The 20,156-nt window shown below is 41.0% G+C and overlaps 1 protein-coding gene across 1 annotated transcript in view; it reads left to right on the top strand.

The window, feature by feature from the left end:
* The window catches only part of LOC140155008 (aqualysin-1-like), a 62,774-nt gene that overhangs the window by 20,388 nt on the left and 22,230 nt on the right, over window positions 1–20,156 (top strand). Inside the window, exon 5 of the mRNA XM_072177679.1 lies at window positions 6,777–6,918. Coding sequence (XP_072033780.1) covers window positions 6,777–6,918 — 142 coding nt within the window. The remainder of the gene's footprint in view (window positions 1–6,776; window positions 6,919–20,156) is intronic.

Below are 20,156 nucleotides of genomic sequence, written 5' to 3'. Positions count from 1 at the left end.
ATAGAGGGTTAAGTGCACAAAATTTAAAAAGTGGCTATATCTCATTAACCAATGATCCTACAGATATGCGACCACTGACATTTTTGTTCCTTATGAACAGAGGAAAAGTTCGACATAGGGCACGACTCTCTAGGATATTTGGTTAAAAAGATAGAGGGTTAAGTGCACATTTTTTTAAAAAGTGACTCGACTATATCTCATTAAGCAATGATCGTATAGATACGCGACCGCTGACTTTTTGACCAGATGAAAAGCTCGACATATCGCACGACTCTTTTGGATACTTGGTTAAAAAGATAGAGGGTTAAGTGCACAAAGTACAACGAATTGGTTTGTGACCGAATGCAAGACATCAAGGCATCTAAATATACATGTACAGATTTGGTGTGAAAACAACGGTTATGGAAAAAATCACGAAAATGTTAAATTTGGCCAACTTTTTTTGTACATCAATTATACAGGGTTCGAATTGGCATGTGGGCGAACTGGTTTGGGACTGAATTGACGAATATGTGGCCGAATTGGTTTGTGACCCTCCCGATACTATGATTCAAATAGACAGTCCAGTAGTACATCAGCGGTGGTCCGTTTCGTTGCTGCAAATAATATTGATATCGATATTGATATTTTTACAGATCATGTGATCTTTCGATATGATTCGAATTGTCACGTGATCGTCAAACCTGTATTAGAAGGTGTCAGTTCTCCAGGAACTGACACAAAAACTGTCTAATTAATCTCAAACGTGGTATACCACAGTCGAGACTAATTTGACAGTTTTTGGATGGGGGTGGGGTACGTCACACACGCGAAACAAGTTCCAATAACGCAACGCGTTGAGAAGTTGCACAATTTCGATCACAGTCCAAAATGTGACCACTTCAATTCCGATGTTCATATTCTCGGTGAAATGACAATTTAGCTACACGATAACTCAATCAATACCATGAATACAGCATCCATGGGCTATCACTAATGAAAAAAGCAAGATCGGCTCCAGAAACAGTTTGGTCTTTTCCCGATTTTATGCATCATTTTGTGCAGATTGGCGCGTGTGACTTTTTCATTTTGCTGCCTTATACATGTTATATGGTTAATATCTCAAACAATAAAGCCAATATCAAAAAAGCAAAAGAAAATGAAAAGAATTCAAAAATTTTCCTGGAAACAAACATTTTTGGAAAGAGTATTTTTGTTTGCAAAAAATCACTTTTGTGATTTGTTTTCACACCATATCTGTGTTTATTTTTAGATTCCTTGATGTCTTGCCTTTAAAAATATAAACTACTTTCATATGTCTTGACTGTCATTAATATATTGTAAAACGGACAAAATGTGTGCCTTTTCTACGTTGTTCGCACGTTCATTTTGTACGTAGGATAAATACGCGACCTCGTTCCGTTAACGTTACATGCCGTACAGAAGAGTGATTTTCAAAAGAAAGATAGGAGTACGATCACGACGTTTGGAAGTCGCGACCTTTTATCTCTAATATTTCAGTCGTGATAATTAAGGGCTCGGATAGCGACGTTTTCACGTATTTTTGGGGGACCTGAGAGTACATATCGAATTGCATTTTTAAAACGAGGAATGTCCTTCTGATATCAAATAATTTAGATTTTTGAAATTCGCGATATTATACACATTTTAAGACAAATAATTAAAATTGATATTTTTGAAATTTAATAGTACGTATTGCCTCATCTGTTGGGCAAAAAAAAAAGAGGGCGTATCTGACAGTGGAAACTAACATTGTGTAAAAAAACCACATCTGTTTCTTATGGAAATGTTACATAATGGCTTTAAAGGAGGGTACCCGATTGACCACAATCCCCCACATAACCCCATCAAAATTTGGATTTCGACATCTGGCAGTATAATATTAGGCCTGAGATCATAGGTGTAGATTCCCCCCAATATTTTGCTAGTGAGATGGTCCGTACAATCACCCCCCCATGTTCACGCCTGTATGTGGGTTTCTGACCAAATTAACCTCATATTTGGCCTTTTGTTTTAAAGTGCCATTTTTTGTACAATACACACGCATTTATTCCACTTTTGCACCATATTTCATCAGTTTAGCTACAATATGACGCATTGTACCATAAACTTATTCTGTCGCCAAAAGATGCTGGATTCACTATACTGAATTTTTTCCAATCCCATCCCCCCAATGTCAAAAGCAAATCTACGCCACTGTCTGAGATAAGTTTCCTTTTAGTTGATATACGAAAACGTTGTAGCCTCATCTTCCATACTGGTAATGTGTTCGTTGGCCCATTGGGATGCACATTTTGCTTCTACAGTCATGGACAAAAGTTTGGAATATTTTTTATTTTTGTATCAAATACAGTTTTCAATCATATTAGGAACAGGTTTATTGTTCTGGAGTAGTGCTCAGTTGAATTTTGTTGAAAGATACATATGTCCTTTGATGTATATATCACACAGTTTGTCAATTAAGCAAAGAATTACATGAGGAAGCGAATGATAATGGAACACAATCGCAACATTTTTGGTGGTCTCTTTGAATCACAAAATGAGATTAAAGACACTAACAAACTTTATTGTTTAAACAAAAACTGAAACTCTCACTGTGACATGTTCAGATAAGTATCTTGCTTATGAAAACACAACACAATATTTGGTGTGTCCACCCCTTGCCAGCTCAAGGTCATGTACACGACGTGACATTCCCTCGACCAGGTTTTCTGAAGTTGCTTATGGAATGTCTAGCAGATACTTTATTGTTTAAACAAAAACTGAAATTCTTACTGTGACATGTTCAGATAAGTCTCTTGCTTATGAAAACACAACGCAATATTTGGTGTGTCCACCCCTTGCCAGCTCAAGGTCGTGTACACGACGTGACATTCCCTCGACCAGGTTTTCCGAAGGTCCTTATGGAATGTCTCGCCAGCAAGCAATTAGGGCGTATCTAAGTTCCTGCAGGGTGATTGGTTGGTTGTCCATGTTACCTAGCCTGCGGGATACTTCTGCCCATAAGTTCTCTATAGGGTCCATATCCGGGCTCAAAGCTGTCCAGTCCAGGTATTCTACATTCTCATTTTCAGGGAATTCCCTCAAGCGTAGGGCTCTGTGCGCCGTGGTGTTGTCATCGTGGATCACAAAATTGTTCCCGAAGTCTCTTCTTGCAAACGGAAGCATAACTGTATCAAGAACATGCAAGTATTGGTTCATGTGTCCTTCTAGCATGTAGAGGTGTGATTTCAACCTACTGTGAAATGTTCCCCAAAAAGTAGGGTACAGAATGGAAGTCCCGTTCTCGGGTTGAGTACAAGAAGTTTTGAAGGTGTTTCTTTATAGATTTGAGGACGCTGAATAAAATGAGAAGGGTCTGCACCATCAAAAAGTGTGGTGAAATCTCGCTAGAGGGCGTTTTTCAAAATGGCCGCCAAAATCCCATAAAATCACCATAACTTGGTCAGAGAAGCGCTCACCTTGGTCTGGGGCGGACATTTTAAAAATGAATTTAGGAGAGCAGCAACGGCATCACTTGCATTACATTCCAGATGTTAAATCTACATCATATGCAAAATTTGAGGAAATTCGCACGAGTCCGTTTTATTTTAGGGCCATTTGTCTATAACTGGTCTTTACATGTTGCCCTATGGAGAGAGTGCCCGTTGAGGGCGCTATAACCCCCATTTTAGGAACAAAAATGTGATATAAAAAAAACGGACTCGTGCGAATTTTCTAAAATTTTCAGAGTATGTAGTATGAACATGTAGAAATATAATCAAGTAGTTGCCCTATCTGCTCTCCTCCAAAAATATAAAAAGTCCTATACCTCAATGATAATGAAACCTACTAAGCACCCAGCAGCACGATTCTGATGTCTATACCCATGTTTTCAGGGTCAAGGAATCCAATAAAGTCGTTTACAACAGCCTAGGACCTATCATGTCAAGATAGCTGCCAAAATGTCAAAATGGCCGCCAGTGAAAATTAATTTGGCTATATCTCGGGTGCAGAAAGTCCTAGAAGTATGATTTTGGTGTCTATATATCCATGTTTACAGGGTCTAGAAATCCATTGGAATAATCTAGAACAGCACAGGACCTTAAAATCCCAAGATGGCCGCCAAAATTAAAAAATAACCACCACTAAAATGCAGAATTTTGCCTATATCTTATCTTATCTTATCTGTGGTTTAGGCGGCCAGATCATGTGGTTTACGATCCTAATCTGGGGCTAAGATGCCTTAACCTTGGCATAAGGTGACCTTAACCCTAAATAAGGAGCATGAACCACAGATAAGGTATCTCAACCCCACATAAGGTGCCTTAACTCTAGATAAGGGTCGTAAACCCAAGATAAGAGACGTAAACCCCATATAAGGCAGTCTAAACCCCAGATAAAGCGCCTTAACCCCAGAGAAGGAACGTAAACACCAGATAAGGCATCTAAATCCCAGATAAGGCGCCTTAACTTCATATGAGGGATGTAAACTTAGGATAACACAGTCTAAACTCCAGATAAGGCATTTAAACCCCGTATAAGGCGCCTTAACCCCAAATAAGGGATGTTGACCCTAGATAAGGCAGTCTAAATCCCAGATCCATTCTTTAGGCATCTAAACCCAGATAAGGAGCCTTAACCCCGATAAGGGACGTAAACCCCAGATAAGGCAGTCTAAACTCCAGATAAGGCACCTTAACCCCAGATAAGGGATATAAATATAAGATAATGCTGCCTTGACCCCTGATAAGGGACGGTAACTGGGGATAGCACAGTCTAAACCCCAAATAAGGCACATTAAACCCTATGTTCCTTATTTAGGGTTAAGAGGCACCTTATTTGGGGTTTGGCCTGCTTTATCTGGGATCTGTGTCCCTTAATCTGGGGTTATGGCGCCTTATCTGGGGTTTAGATGCCTTATCTGGGGTTTAGACTGCATTATGCTAAGGTTAAGGCATCTTAGCCCAAGGTATGGATCGTAAACCCCGGATAAGGCCGTCTAAACCCCAGATAAGATATGATATAGGCAAAATTCTGCATTTTATTGGTGGTTATTTTTCAATTTTGGCGGTCATCTTGGAATTTTAAGGTTCTGTGCTGTTCTAGATTATTCTAATGGATTTCTAGACCCTGTAAACATGGGTATAGACATCAGAATCATCCTTCTAGGACTTTTTGCACCCGAGATATAGCCAAGTTAATTTTCACTGGTGGCCATTTTGAAATTTTGGCAGCCATCTTGGAATGATAGGTCCTAGGCTGTTGTAAATGACTCTATTGGATTCCTTGACCCTAAAAACATGGGTATAGACATCAGAATCGTGCTGCTGGGTGCTTCTCTGACCAAGTTATGGTGATTTAAGGGATTTTGGAGGCCATTTTGAAAAACGCCCTCTAGCGAGAGTTCCCCACACTTTTCGATGGTGCAGACCCCTCTCATTTTATTCAGCGTCCTCAAATCTATAAAGAAAAACTTCTTGTACTCAACCTGAGAACGGGACTTCCATTCTGTACCCTACTAATACTGTGATTCCACCACTATCTCCCTGGACCCTAGGTAGGGATGCAATCCTCAAGCAGAGCTTGACCAACCTGCCTTCGTACCTTGAATCGGCCATCTTGTCTGTAGAGGAGGAACCGGGCCTCGTCACTGAAGATCACATTACGCCAGTGGTCTACTGTCAAATTCCTATGTCTTTGTGACCAAAACAAGCGCACATGCCGATGTCTTTGCAGAAGTATCGGCTATCTTATTGGTCGTCTGGCGCGAAAACATGCACTTACCAGTCTATGTTTCACAAGTTTCCTTGTATTAACAGGCGCGTTATGGACCTCGGCCATTCTGTTCGTAGCCGAGATGCAGGCTTCGTGCGGCCATTGCAGCAAAGTCTCAGGAGAGATCTGTCTTCCCTGGCGGTTGTCTTTCGGGGCCGACCTGACCTTGGTCTAGTTGTAGTAGTTCCGGTCTCTCGACGTCTCTTCGAAATTTTAGAAACGACACCTTATGTAATTCCTAAAGTGCCATCAATATCCTTCTGTTTGTAGCGGCGATTACGTAAGTCAATAACACGGGTGTATAAATATGCGCTCAACTCGCACCCCATGAACAGAAATATCGTATACAACAGACAGATGCAACAAAGTAAAGCTGGTTTCTTCACACGGTAATGCAAAAGCCAATGTAACCTTATAAATCATATCGCTAAAATAACTGCGAAAAGGATGCCCGATGGTTCATTGGTCAGGCATAAGAAGCCATTGTCCTACATTACGTATTGTGTGATACAGAATGGTACCTAAGACCTTGCCAGACACCCGTGATCCATTTTGCATGACTGACGGGTCATCGATGGTAAGAAATCTGCAAAAAAATAAAAAAATATTCCAAACTTTTGTCCATGACTGTATAATATCCAAACCAGTGGAGCAATAACCCAATAAATACATGTAGTATTAGAGTTAGCATCTAGTGAAACCAATGTTTTTTGGTATCCTTACACCTCAAAAATATGATAATTGATTTTTTCATTCCGTGTGATAAAAGGAACAATTATTTGAGATACATTACAACATGATGGGACTATTTTTAAGTTTGTCCCCCACTGTGACCTTCGACCCCTCCAAAGGGAGCATAGAAAAACAAAATGGAACCGATCAAATTTTTATCAATTCAGGTTTAAGGATGCCAAAAAACATTAGTTCCACTAATGTATGAACATAAAATCCCAAACCCATAGTGATGTATTATTTAGAAACCACCATGAACCTTTGGTTTGACATACTATTCTCTACAGGGTAAGGATTGCCAAGGACACGGTTCCCATTGCGCAGGTACAGTAGGAGGAACAGTGTACGGTGTGGCCAAAGAGGCCCATCTCTTCTCATGCAGAACACTAAGTTGTTCAGGATCTGGATATAAATCAGACAGTATAGAAGGTGAGTCGAAATTAATGACTTGTTCCCGACTTTTACTTTTTTGTGGGATCTTGGACACCGTGAAATTTTTTTTCCGCCATGGGCGGCCAGACTTCAGTGATAGGTCCCCCAGACCTCAACGATAGGTCAGACCTCAGTGATAGGTCTCCCAGACGTAACCTCAGTAATAGGCCACCAAACCTCGGTGATAGGCCATCAGACCTTGGTGATAGGCCATCAGACCTTGGTGATAGGTCATCAGACCTTGGTGATAGGTCTCTTCGACCTCAGTGATAGGCCACCAGACCTCAGTGATATGTCCCCCAGACCTCAGTAATAGGTCACCAGACCTCGGTGATAGGTCACCAGACCTCAATTTTAGGTCACCAGACCTCAGTGATAGGTCACCAGACCTCAGTGATAAGTCACCAGACCTCAGTGATAGGTCACCAGACCTCAGTGATAAGTCACCAGACCTCAGTGATAAGTCACCAGACCTCAGTGATAGGTCCCAGACCTTAGTGTTAGGCAGAGTTGTAACGAGTCACGTCATTTCATGGTCGAGTCGAGTCATTTCTTGCAATATCTCGAGTCGAGTCGAGTCAAATGACTCGAGTCACTGTACAATCTCTATTGGGAAAATTTGAACATCCGAGTCGAGTCATTTCATTTTTGAAAAGTCGAGTCTCGAGTCATGACTCGTTACAAGTCTGGTGTTAGGTCCTATAAATCAGTGATAATGTCTCTCAGACCACAGTGATAGATTCCCCAGACCTAGATAGGCCCTAGATATAAATGATAGGTCACCAGACCTCAGTGATATGTCTTCAGACCTCAGTGATAGGTCGCCAGACCACAGTGATAGGTCGCCACACCTAAGTGATAGGTCCCCCCAGACCAGAGTGATATGTCCTCCAGACCTCAGTGATAGGTCACCAGACCTCGGCGATAGGTCACCAGACTTCATTGATAAGTCCACCAGACCTCAGTGATATATCACCAGACCTCAGTGATAGTTCACCAAAGTGTCATGTTCCACAGACAACAGTGACAGGTCCTCCAGACCTCAGTGATAGGTCCCCAGACCTCACTGATAGGTCCCCAGAACTCGGTGATAAGTCACCAAACCTCAGTGATAGGTCACCAGACCTCAGTGATATGTCCCCCAGATCACAGTGATAGGTCACCAGACCTCAGTGATAGGTCACCAGACCTCAGTGATAGGCAACCAAACCTCAGTGATAGGTTACCAAACCTCAGTGATAGGTCACCAGACATCAGTGATATGTCCCTCAGACCTCAGTGATATGTCCCTCAGACAACAGTGTTTGGTGCTCCATACCTCAATGATAGGTCACCAGACCTCACTGACAGTTCCTCCCAGACATCAGTGATAGGTCATCAGACCTCAGTGATAAGTCACTAGACCTCAGTGGTAGGTCATATACATCAATGATAGGTCACCAGACCAGGTTTGTCCCTCATACCACAGTAATAGGTCACCGGGCCACAGTGATAGGTCACTAGTCCTCAGTGATAGGTCACCAGACCTCAGTGATAGGCCACCAAACCTCAGTGATAGGTCACCAAACCTCAGTGATAGGTCACCAGACCTCAGTGATAGATCACCAAACCTCAGTGATTGGTCACCAGACCTCAGTGATAGATCACCAGACCTCAGTGATATGTCCCTCAGATAACAGTGTTTGGTGCCCCAGACCTCAATGATAGGTCACCATACCTCACTGATAGGTCCGGGTGATAGGTCCTCCCAGACATCAGTGATAAGTCACCAGACCTCAATGATAGGTCACCAGACCTCAGTGATAAGTCACTAGACCTCAGTGATAGATAGATAGATAGATAACAATCTTTATTCAGGGTATTTCATTCAGTTTACAAAAACAAAAAAAATGATATAAGATTTGAACGAGTTTTATATAAATTACATAATAAGAAAAGCAAAATTGAAAAACGTTTACATATACATGTAGGTAATATTTACATAGCAGGATGATAATATGTATTTATAAAACATGAATCCTAACAAACAGGTAGTGAAATTCAGCACAGAGGTGGAAAGGTGTGAATTATATGCTTATCTTTGATTTTAAAGGTCCGTGACCCGATCGACAGCATCATCCCCCCGATATTTTTCATTGTTGATGAGGTTTTGGTATCACATGATAGATACTATTTTTCTCATTGCTATCCTGAAATTTGACGCTCCAAGTCGATGTATTTCCGGAGAAATCATGAAGCACAGCGGCCTTTTGAGGCTACCACTTTGTAAATACTAAAAATTACGTTGGATTTCTAGACAGGGAATTAATTGCGAATCATCAGTCTCCTCAACAACTACTTTGGTTTCGCGTCATTCACATTCTGTGAAAGAAGCGAACTACACTAAGTGCTGAGGAGACGGCGCGCCGTATATAGTTAAAAAAATTCCCTGCATATCTCAGTGGGCTAAATGGCTCAATTGGTTAGCGCATTATGTTTTTACCCGAGGGGTACCCGGTTCAAAAGCCGGTGGTGAAAGGGGTTTTTTTTCCTCTCCATTTTAACCCAAACTTTTTATATTCATTTGAAATGTACATGTTGCAAGGGGAAATATATTTTTTTTCTTTTTTTTTCTGAAACGGTACGAAAAAAGTTAAACACAAATATTTTCCGTTCAATACGGGCCGGGCATTGCAACATTGTCGTCAGGTCTTGTTGCTTGTCTGCCCAGAATGCAATTCACGCATACCAAGGTATTGGATTGCAAATTTGGCTATTTATTCACATTTACGCTGAAAATGCTCTCGTTTTTTCACAAAGCAGCATAAAGAAGGCGATATTTGATATTATTATGTATTGGAAATAATAAGTATATTTATTAAAACCAACATATTGTGACCCGAAGGTCAAATTACATGTCAATGTACAGAGTAAAAGCAAAGCATTCATTAAAATTGATATAAATATGAAAAAAGTATATAAAATAACATAAAATGGCAGACACAAGTAAATACTATAAATTCACACTATTATTGCTCAATAAATATAAAAGCTGAAATGTGCGTGCATGCAGGAAAACCCGAATAAACGGCGCCCTACTTGTTTAATGCATCAACAAAATAGGGGATGGGGCTGTTTTTGAAGCGAGATGTTCTAAAACGCAGCTGGGAATAGTGATGCGCATTGCGGAGATTGCGAGCATGACACGCCTGTCTGGTAGGGGGGAGAAGATCATTGGTACGCGATGAGTTGGCAAGCCCTTCGGCAAACCTGCGGCAATGGTTCTCTCTCCTATCAAACAGGGATTCAAGCTCGCAAGTCCGCAAGGCCTCAGCATAGGAGGTGAAATTTTGGCCCAGCGTAATCCTGCATGCACGACGTTGTAGCCTTTCCAGGGCACTACTCTGACCAGCAGAGAGTGAGGAGTGCCAGGCTACATCAGCATATTCTAAAAGAGGGCGAATGTAGCCTTTGTATACGGTGATCAACTCATCTTCATTAAAGCCAAATTTTTTCAGCATGCGCAGCATGTATAATTTTTGGTTTGCTTTAGATGTGATCTGAGAGATGTTCTTGTTCCAACGGAGATCATTCATCGACAAAATTCAGGGGGATGCCAGAAATATTTAAATTAGAATGAGCAGGAGGGTCTGTTTTGAAGCAGATCTGGATGGCTTGACACTTGGAGGGATTTAAGCTAAGCTTGTTGGTGTTAGTCCAGTCATTGAACTTAGTCAGTTCTTCCTGAAGCTTGCTTGGTTGTGGATGTGAGCGATTCTCTGCAAGTGTCAAGTCATCCACGTACTTCCAACATTTGATATCAGACTCCATGTTTTGGGCTGCATCATTAATCACCACTTGAAATCCAATGGGACCAAGTTTAGTTCCCTGGGGAAGAGCTCCATTGAGTACCCTATACTCAGAGAGAGTTTGGTTATAGCGCACGCATTGGACACGGTTACTGACAAAGTCACACAACCATGGAACGATGGATCTGCGGACTCCAAGGCGGATAAACTTGCTAATGAGGATATTGTGGTCAATCATATCGAACGCCTTTGAGAAGTCCGTCAGAACCACCGTTCCAATGTTGTTGACTTTGTCAGCACCTTGGTGAATTGAGTGAAGAAGGCTGACCAAATAATGCGATGTGGATATGCCCTTAATATTACCATACTGTTGGGGGTCAATCTTTTCCTGAATATCCTCCAGCACCCAGTCAGTGATAAACCCTTCACTGATTTTGGAAAAACAGTCTGTTAAAGAAATGGGCCTGAGTTTGTCAGCCCTAGGAGGCTTTGATTTGGGGATTGGAACCACTATGGCTCTTTTCCATTGAGTGGGCACAACACCTTCAGCGTAAGAGCTGTTCAGAATATTAGTCAAGGGACACTCAATTCATATGCAAATTCCTTAATTAATTTGGGAGAGATACCATCTGGTCCACTGGCTTTGGTAGACTTGACCTTTTGAGCTCAGCATAAACATCCCAAGGGTAGAGTGATGGTGATTGATCCGGGGCCGGTAGGTAGGCCTCAAGAGATCCAAGATCCAGCGGAGGTATGTTAGACGAGATGCTAACAAATTGGTCGTTAATTGTGTTGGCAATTGTACCATGATCATCATCACTTACCCCTGAAATAGGAATACTGAGCTCAGATTTGGTGTTCCTGGTCATTGATCTTATTTGTTGGTGCCACTTCCGTGGCTCAATGGCTTGAAGATTTCTTACTCTATTTGCATAATAATCAACCTTAGATTTCTTAATTGCACGCTGGACCTTATTGCGTAACATTTTATAACGCTCTACATCATGTGCTGCAAATGCTTTCTGACGATCTTTTACAAGCGACTTGATTTTCTGAGTCATCCATGGTTTATTATTGCTATGGACTTTGAGTGTGGCAAGAGGAAAGTGTGAATCAATAGCATCATGCAGAGACCGGTAGAGTGCATTTGCTTTCAGCTGTGTGGTACTAGCAGTAAGAACATTGGACCAGTCATGACCTTGGATCCATAATCCAAATTCTCTGATCTGGGAGTCTTTCATAGGACGATGAGTCCTTTTGTCATTGCAATGTTTGGCAATGTGAAGCACTGTTGGTCTCCAAATAATACAAATATGATCACTCTTTCCTGTAATGTAATTTTAAAGACAATCCATATCCAAAACCAATAGGGTTACCCCCCTTTAACGTATTCACATTCATTGATGTATGATTAAGGCGAACATCAGAAGACAGTCTGTTCCACACTGAGGCACCTCTGTAAGAAAAAGTTCGTTTACCTGAATTATTATTCCAAGATGGCAAGACAGGTATATTACAATATTGGCTTCTGGTATATTTTGAATGAATTGAAGAAGTAAAAATAAATTGGCATGAGAGGTAAGAAGGAGCATCATGATGAAGACATTTAAAAACAGTTACAAGAAGTTGTTTATCCCATCTTTCATTTAATCTGTCCCAGGAAAGAGAGTTCATCATATCAGAAGTGGGTGTTCTAATGTCCGCAGACAAAAGAACACGAGCAAGCTTGTTTTGAAGAATTTGGAGAGAATTACAATGTTCAGAAATGCAGTTTGACCAAACAGGACTGCAATAATCAAAATGTGGGAAAACCAATGCAACTAGCATTCTAAATGAGTTAAATTGGCCCACACTACAAGAACGCCGAAAAAATATCCGTCTTGCAACTATGTATAAAATCCAATCAGAAGATATAGCAATTCCAATTCCTGATTATATTCACAGGCAAACCGTCACAAGCACCAGACAATATCATCCTCTGAAGTTCCGGTCCATGAAAGTATCATCAAATGTGTACAAATACAGTTTCTTTCCAAATACCATATCAGAATGGAATAACCTACCATCATCTGCTCTAGAGTCTTGTAGTATTCAACACTTCAAAACTGCACTATGTAATAATGTAATGTAACTTAATGTTTAATCTGTATTCTCTAAAAGTATTTGTGTTTTCGTCGTAGGCCATTTTTCTTCTCAATTAGATGTCGCTTTTGCGATTTTATTGAGTATTTGTTTAGATTTAGATTAGATTAGATTTAGATAGAAGTAAATATAATGTGGCTGGAGGAAGATAGAACTTAACTCTACGAATAACACCAATACGTTTAGAAATAACAGAAGAAATATAATTAATATGTTCATTCCAAGTTAAGATTGGATCAAATATGACCCCCAGATACTTAAATTTATCAACCTTTTCGATAGACTCGTTACCATAGATAAGTGAAATGTCATCAAAATTTTTCAAAGTTTGATTTGTTCCAAAAAGCATGTACGTACTTAGTTTTTTTTAATATTAAGAGTAAGCTTGTTGATTTCAAACCAATGAGCAATTTTTAATAAGCTATCATTCATCTGAGACTGAAGAGTATTATGGGTCTGGTGATTTAAAAAGCAAAGTTGTATCATCAGCATACATAACACATTTACAATCAATACATTCAGGTCATAGACATCAGTGGTATGTCCCTCATACCACAGTGATAGGTCACCAGGCCACAGTGATAGGTCACTAGACCTCAGTGATAGGTCACCAGACCACAGTGATAGGCCACCAAACCTCAGTGATAGGTCACCAAACCTCAGTGATAGATCACCAGACCTCAGTGATAGGTCACCAGACCTCAGTGATATGTCCCGCAGATAACAGTGTTTGGTGCCCCAGACCTCAATGATAGGTCACCATACCTCACTGATAGGTCATCCCAGACATCAGTGATAAGTCAACAGATCTCAATGATAGGTCACCAGACCTCAGTGGTATGACCCTCATACCACAGTGATAGGTCACCAGGCCACAGTGATAGGTCACTAGACCTCAGTGATAGGTCACCAGACCTCAGTGATAGGCCACCAAACCTCATTGATAGGTCACCAAACCTCAGTGATAGGTCACAGACCTCAGTGATAGGTCACTGAAACCTCAGTGGTATGTCCCTCATACCACAGTGATAGGTCACCAGGCCACTAGACCTCAGTGATAGGTCACCAGACCTCAGTGATAGGCCACCAAACCTACATACATACATACATACATGAGAGCTTTTGTTACACGCCATTTCAAAAGATCACAGCGTGAAAAACCAAAACATATGCAAAATATATACAAGAAACAATTGAAAAACAAAAGAAAAATGAAGCAAGCAAAATTATGTTTGCGGAAACAGGTGGGTTTTGAGGCCTTTTTAAAGGCAGAGACTGTTTCAGCACTTCGCACAGATGACGGTAAATTGTTCCAGATCAGAGGTGCATTGTAGGTAAAGCCTTGTCGGCAGCGGATTTAAAAGTCCAACTGCGTATGATCGGCACATTCAAACGAGTGCGATCTGAGGCGGATCTAAGGCCCTCGCGAGGATTCTTAAGTTCCAGACATGATGACAAGTATTCTGGTCCAATGCCGGCAAGGCATTTAAAAACATACAGCATGGCTTTGAATGTTATTCTATCCTCTACAGACAACCAGTGGAGCTGATGTAAAAGCGGCGATACATGGTCCCTTTTCTTCGCACAAAAGATGATTTTAGCAGCCCAGTTTTGGAGGGTCTGAAGGCGAGCGATATCAGTATTGTTGGCACCCATGAGGAGAACATTGCCATAATCAAGCCTGGATAAGATAAGTGAGCGGATAATGTCATTACTAGTATCAAAGTCCAAGAATCGTCTAATGCGAGAGATATTGCGAAGGTGGAATGAAACACTGCGTGTGAGTGAAGAAATTTGGTTACGCATAGTCATGCAGTTATCGAAGATAACACCAAGATTTCGGACTGTTTCAGATGGTTCAATGGCCTCATTTCCAATTTGGAGTGTGACAGCAGGCATCTGGTTCTTAACATGAGATGAAGCGGCGATGAAGAATTCAGTCTTCTCACGATTGAGTTGAAGCATATTGCACGTCATCCATGATTGAATGTCACCAATGCATGATGTAAGAGAGGAGAGTGCACGATCAATGGACGACTGACATGCCGGGTCAAAGTTGGTATACAGTTGCACGTCATCGGCATAAAGATGGTAAGAAAGGCGGTGTTCGCGTATGATTCTTCCAATTGGGATGGTGTAGATGCTGAAAGATATGGGACCAACAATTGACCCCTGAGGCAGACCGTAGTCGAAGGCACACTTCGCTGATTGGCAACCATTTACACATACACTGGTGGTTCGTCCGCTGAAATATGATTTCATCCACTGAAGGGCTATGCCACTGATACCAAGTTCTTGATGCATTCGCTGAAAAAGGATGTTATGGTTGACCGTGTCAAAGCGGCACTCAAGTCTAATAACACAAGAAAGACCCTTTTCGATGATGAAGAGATGTCATAATATCATCTTTGACCTTTAATAATGCCGTCTCTGTGCTATGTGCTGCACGATACGCCGATTGCAGTGGCTCGCCCAAATTATTATCTTGCATATGTTTGGTAATGCTGTTTACAACAATTCTCTCAATAACCTTAGATAGGAACTTAATGTTCGATACAGGTCTATAGTTCTTTAACATGTTCCTATCAAGAGATGATTTCTTAATCAACGGACCTATGATGGCATGTTTTAAAGTGTCCGGGAACACACCTGTAGATAAAGACAATTTGACAATTTTGGTAATGGCATTGACAAAAACCTCACAGTTGCTTTTCAGAAACCAAGTGGGTACTGAATCTAGAATACAATGTTTAGCTGCAAATCCATTAATAATCTTCATAACATCATCAGCACCAACTTGATCAAACTCAGAAAGAGTACATGAAACATGACTTTGATACACATTTACACTCTTATCATTTACACTGGTTCTTTGCTGCTCCAGACCTTCCTGGATCTTATCAACTTTTTCTTTGAAAAATGTAGCAAAGTTGTTACATAAAGTTGGTAGAGAGTCATGAGATGGAAGAATCTTATTATTGTTATTCAAAAGGCTATTTACAGTTCTGAACATTGATTTTGAGTCAGCATCTTTCAACTTGCCTTGTAGATAAACCTTCTTAGCATTCTCAATCATGGTATTCACGAGCTCCAGTTGTTCAAGGTAGAGTTGGTGGTGTACCTCAAGACATGTTTTCCGCCACTGTTTCTCACACCTACGGCGGACTCTCCTTGCCTCATGGATCTCGTTGTTATACCATGGTTGATGAATACGACTGCTACGGGTTTTCTTTATAACAGGAGCATGTTTATCTACAGTGGCAGATAGAGCATTCTCAAAGTTAATGATGACACTATTTACATTATCTTCAGAAATCAAGTTCTCACAGTTCATTGTTGCCCAAAAGTCATTTTTGAAAGCATCCAAGTCGATGTTCTTGAAATTCCTGGACGTGATTTCCTCCTTTTGGACTTCTGGTCTCGGAACTTTGAGTTTACAGTAGATGATGTGATGATCAGAACCCATCCTTGGACCTATTGACCAGCTTGCAACAAGGTTCTCCTCTTGTCGTGAGAGTATCAAGTCGAGGGTGTTACCATCCCTGTGGGTGGGACCGACGATATGTTGCTGCAGGTTAACTCCTTCCACCGAGGACAAGAAGTGACTCGCATCATACTTGGCAGGTTTATTTACATGTATGTTAAAATCTCCAACATATATGACCTTGCCAGACAATGTGTTGATGTACATTAAAAATTCGTCAAACTCTGTAAGGAATTGTCTGGTGGTAAACTTGTTCACTTTAGATGGAGTTGGCCTATACACAGCAACAAAGTTGATCTTTCTAACATTGTCTAGTATGATGGCATGTTCAAATGAGATGGAGTCAAATGTCTTGGGTAAAATATGGAATTTTAGAGACTTTTGATGCACGATACCAATACCGCCATGGTTATCATTTGGTCGGGGAACATTGATAAAGTCATAACCGGGAGGGACAAGTTCTCCGATGGCAACTTGATCAGAGTCAACACTTAGCCATGTCTCTGTCAGGAACATAGCATCTATGCGGCGGGCTAAAACAATATCATGACAAGTTGTAGTCTTTTTTCTTATACCTCTTGCATTCCAGTGGCCTATGTTTAGGCAAGACTGGTCAGGGTCATTTGATGGGGATGTCGAACATTTCTGTTTCACTTGTGTACCAGCTCTACAGCCTCGATGAGTAGGCTGAAATTTGGCCTTTTCAATACCCAATGATAAAACAGTTCTCCAAGTGTCTTGGGGCAGTCTAGCATTGCTCAACTCAGAGCCTCTGAACTTAAGTAAGTCACTTCTAGTGTAAACTCCCATTGTATAAGGTGAACTGCTAATGGGGTAATTACTTAACAGTGTAGGTGCTAGAACCAAATCAATATAGACTAGCACCAGTCCAATGAAGCTAATCACAGTGTAGTTCATTGATCTAAATGAAGCAATGGTGGCCATGAGCATTGAGTACAGTAACTAGCATGAAGAAATAATGATGGAAAATACTTGCAAAGTCTGCTGCAAACACAAACATAAAGTTGCTCAAAATAGTCAGTAGGCATCCAATGACTATCAGTACAAATCTCAAATGTGAATTTCAATTGTATCTGGTAGAAATTAAACACATTTCTGGAGCTGGCTGCCAAACACAGGCGCATCAGTCAGGTGTTTCTAGATCATTGAAACACCTGAGTGATAGGTCACCAAACCTCAGTGATAGGTCACCAGACCTCAGTGATAGGTCACCGACCTCAGTGATATGTCCCTCAGACAACAGTGTTTGGTGCCAAAGACCTCAATGATAGGTCACCATCCCGGTCACCATACCTCACTGATAGGCCCTTCCAGACATCAGTGATAGGTCACCAGACCTCAATGAGAGGTCACCAGACCTCAGTGATAAGTAACTAGACCTCAGTGTTTGGTCATAGACATCAGTGATAGGTCATCAGACCTCAGTGTATTGTCCCTCATACCACAGTAATAATATAATAATAATAATACATACAATTAAAGCGCCTTATATTGCACGCAACCACAAGGCGCTTTACAAGATAAATACAAATACAACTCTATAAAATTTCAATAAATTATTTAGCTACGATAAAAATAACACTATTTAGCATGTTTAGCAAAAATGTACAATGGTAAGATAACAAGGTAAAAAAACCGACAGTTCAAGCTCATACTGTGCATTTTGTTAGGAGTAATCTTGAAAAAAAAAACCCGATCACAAACCGAGCAAAGAACAAAAGAACAAAAAGGCAGTATGAAATTGCACATGACATTAATTGCACTCAAAAACACATATTGTCTTACTCCCACATCAAAATGGGCAAAAGAACACTTGAGCAAAACAAACAGTTCTTATGAAGTAGGTCAACAAACATGTTTATGTTAAAAAGAATACACAAAACAAAATAGCAACAACATCAAAATTTCATTATCTCAGCAAAAACATATCTTTTAAAACACAGTGAACCATCTGTATACAGCGAAAAAAACAAAGGAAGGTAAAAGAACGCATTCTCCGTTATTGTCCATGATAAAAAGTCACAAACGACGTTTAAAAAGGTTCGATGAAGAATTAAGTTAAATTAAAAAGGTGTGTTTTGAGACCTTTCTTGAAAGCGCTTTGACTGGAAATTGCACGTAGTTTGCAGGGTAACTTGTTCCATACAGTAGGTGCTGTCACGGCAAAAGCCCTTTCGCCATAAAACTTAGTTTGGGGAAACTTAAGAGGGCATAGTCGCACCTCAGAAGCCGATCTCAGGGCCCTTCTTGGCTTGTGCTCCTCAACTAGCTCTGCGATGTATGTAGGCGCTGTACCGTGCAGAGCTTTGAATGTAAGGCAACCTTATACCTGATTCTTTGTTGCACAGGTAGCCAGTGAAGGTCCCTGAGAACAGGCTTCATAATGTTCTGGCTTTTTACACCTAGTAACAAGTCTAGCAGCTGTATTTTGCACCCTTTGTATCATTGAAATTTCCTTATCGTGGAGGCCATACAGCAGAGCATTGCAGGAATTTAGTCGCGAAGTCACAAACGCTCAACTGATGGTCGATCAAGGTAACGGCGTAATTTGCCAATGCGATAGATCGCGAAAGTTGCTGCGCGGACCAAGTTCTTGACATGATCCCTCATATCCAATGATTTGTCAAAGACGACACCAAGATTTCTGGCAGATGTTGATGTGTCAATTTCCGATGTATCCATTGTAATTTTGGGAAAGGGCAGAGACTTGACAAATTTTGAGCTGATAGGGACTAGCTCGGTCTTTAAGTCATTCAGAACAAGTCTGTTAGCCGTTGTCCATGCCTTGATATCACGAAGACATAGCTCCAGGCGCGGGATTACAAATTCTAGATACATTTCTGTGTATCATCTGCATAAGTCATAAAATTTATGTTATAAGACTTGATGACGTCACCAAGAGGCGCAGAGAATAACGTGACCAGGAGCGGGCCGTTCAGTGATCCTTGAGGGACACCATCTTCCAAGAGAACGTCATCAGACAATTCACCTTTAATAGAGATTGCCTGAAAGCGACTTTCCAGATAGGATTTATACCACTCCAAAGCTGTTCCTCCAATGCCATAACGGTCACGCAGACGATTAATCAGTACTTGGTGAGATAACGTATCAAACGCCGCGGAAAAGTCTAGGAGAATAAGGATCGCTTCCAGATGTCGGTCTGCAGCAAGCAGAATGTCATTTTGAATCCTTACGAGAGCTGTCTCAGTCGAATGAAACTTTCTGTATGCAGATTGGTTTTTTTGCATACAGATTATTTTCAACAAGGTACTGGGTAAGCTGTGAGGAAGCTACACGTTCGACAGTCTTTGACAAGAATTTAATGGATATTGGGCGATAATTCTTGAGTTCATTTCGATCAGCGTTTGCCTTTTTCACGAGTGGAGTGACCTGTGCGATCTTGAGAGACTGCGGCATTACACCTGATAGGAGACATGAGTTGATTACACGCGTGAAATGCGGCAATAGTAAGTCCAATCACCCCTTCAGAAGATCTTTTGGTATTGGATCCAGCGGGGACGATTTTATAGCAGACTTCTTCAAAATCTCCTGGACGTCTTCAACTGTTACCTCCTGGAACGATACGAACTCACTAGTTTCATGAATCATCCAGCGAAACAGACAATTCTGGAGGGTCGATGTTGTCAAGGGCATCTAGCAATTTCCAAACCTTACCCTTGAAGAATTCACCGAAGTCATTTGCCAATGTCTTGTGACAGGAATGATCAGGCAAAACACTCGAGGCAGAAGATTTGCTTAGACGGTTGACGATCTTGAAAAGCTGGCGGTCGTCACATGAA

This window comes from Amphiura filiformis, chromosome 6 (genome assembly GCF_039555335.1).
Source record: "Amphiura filiformis chromosome 6, Afil_fr2py, whole genome shotgun sequence".
In the NCBI taxonomy this organism is placed as follows: domain Eukaryota; kingdom Metazoa; phylum Echinodermata; class Ophiuroidea; order Amphilepidida; family Amphiuridae; genus Amphiura; species Amphiura filiformis.
Note: the sequence above shows the minus strand (reverse complement) of the source record. Positions and strands in the feature narration are given on the sequence as shown.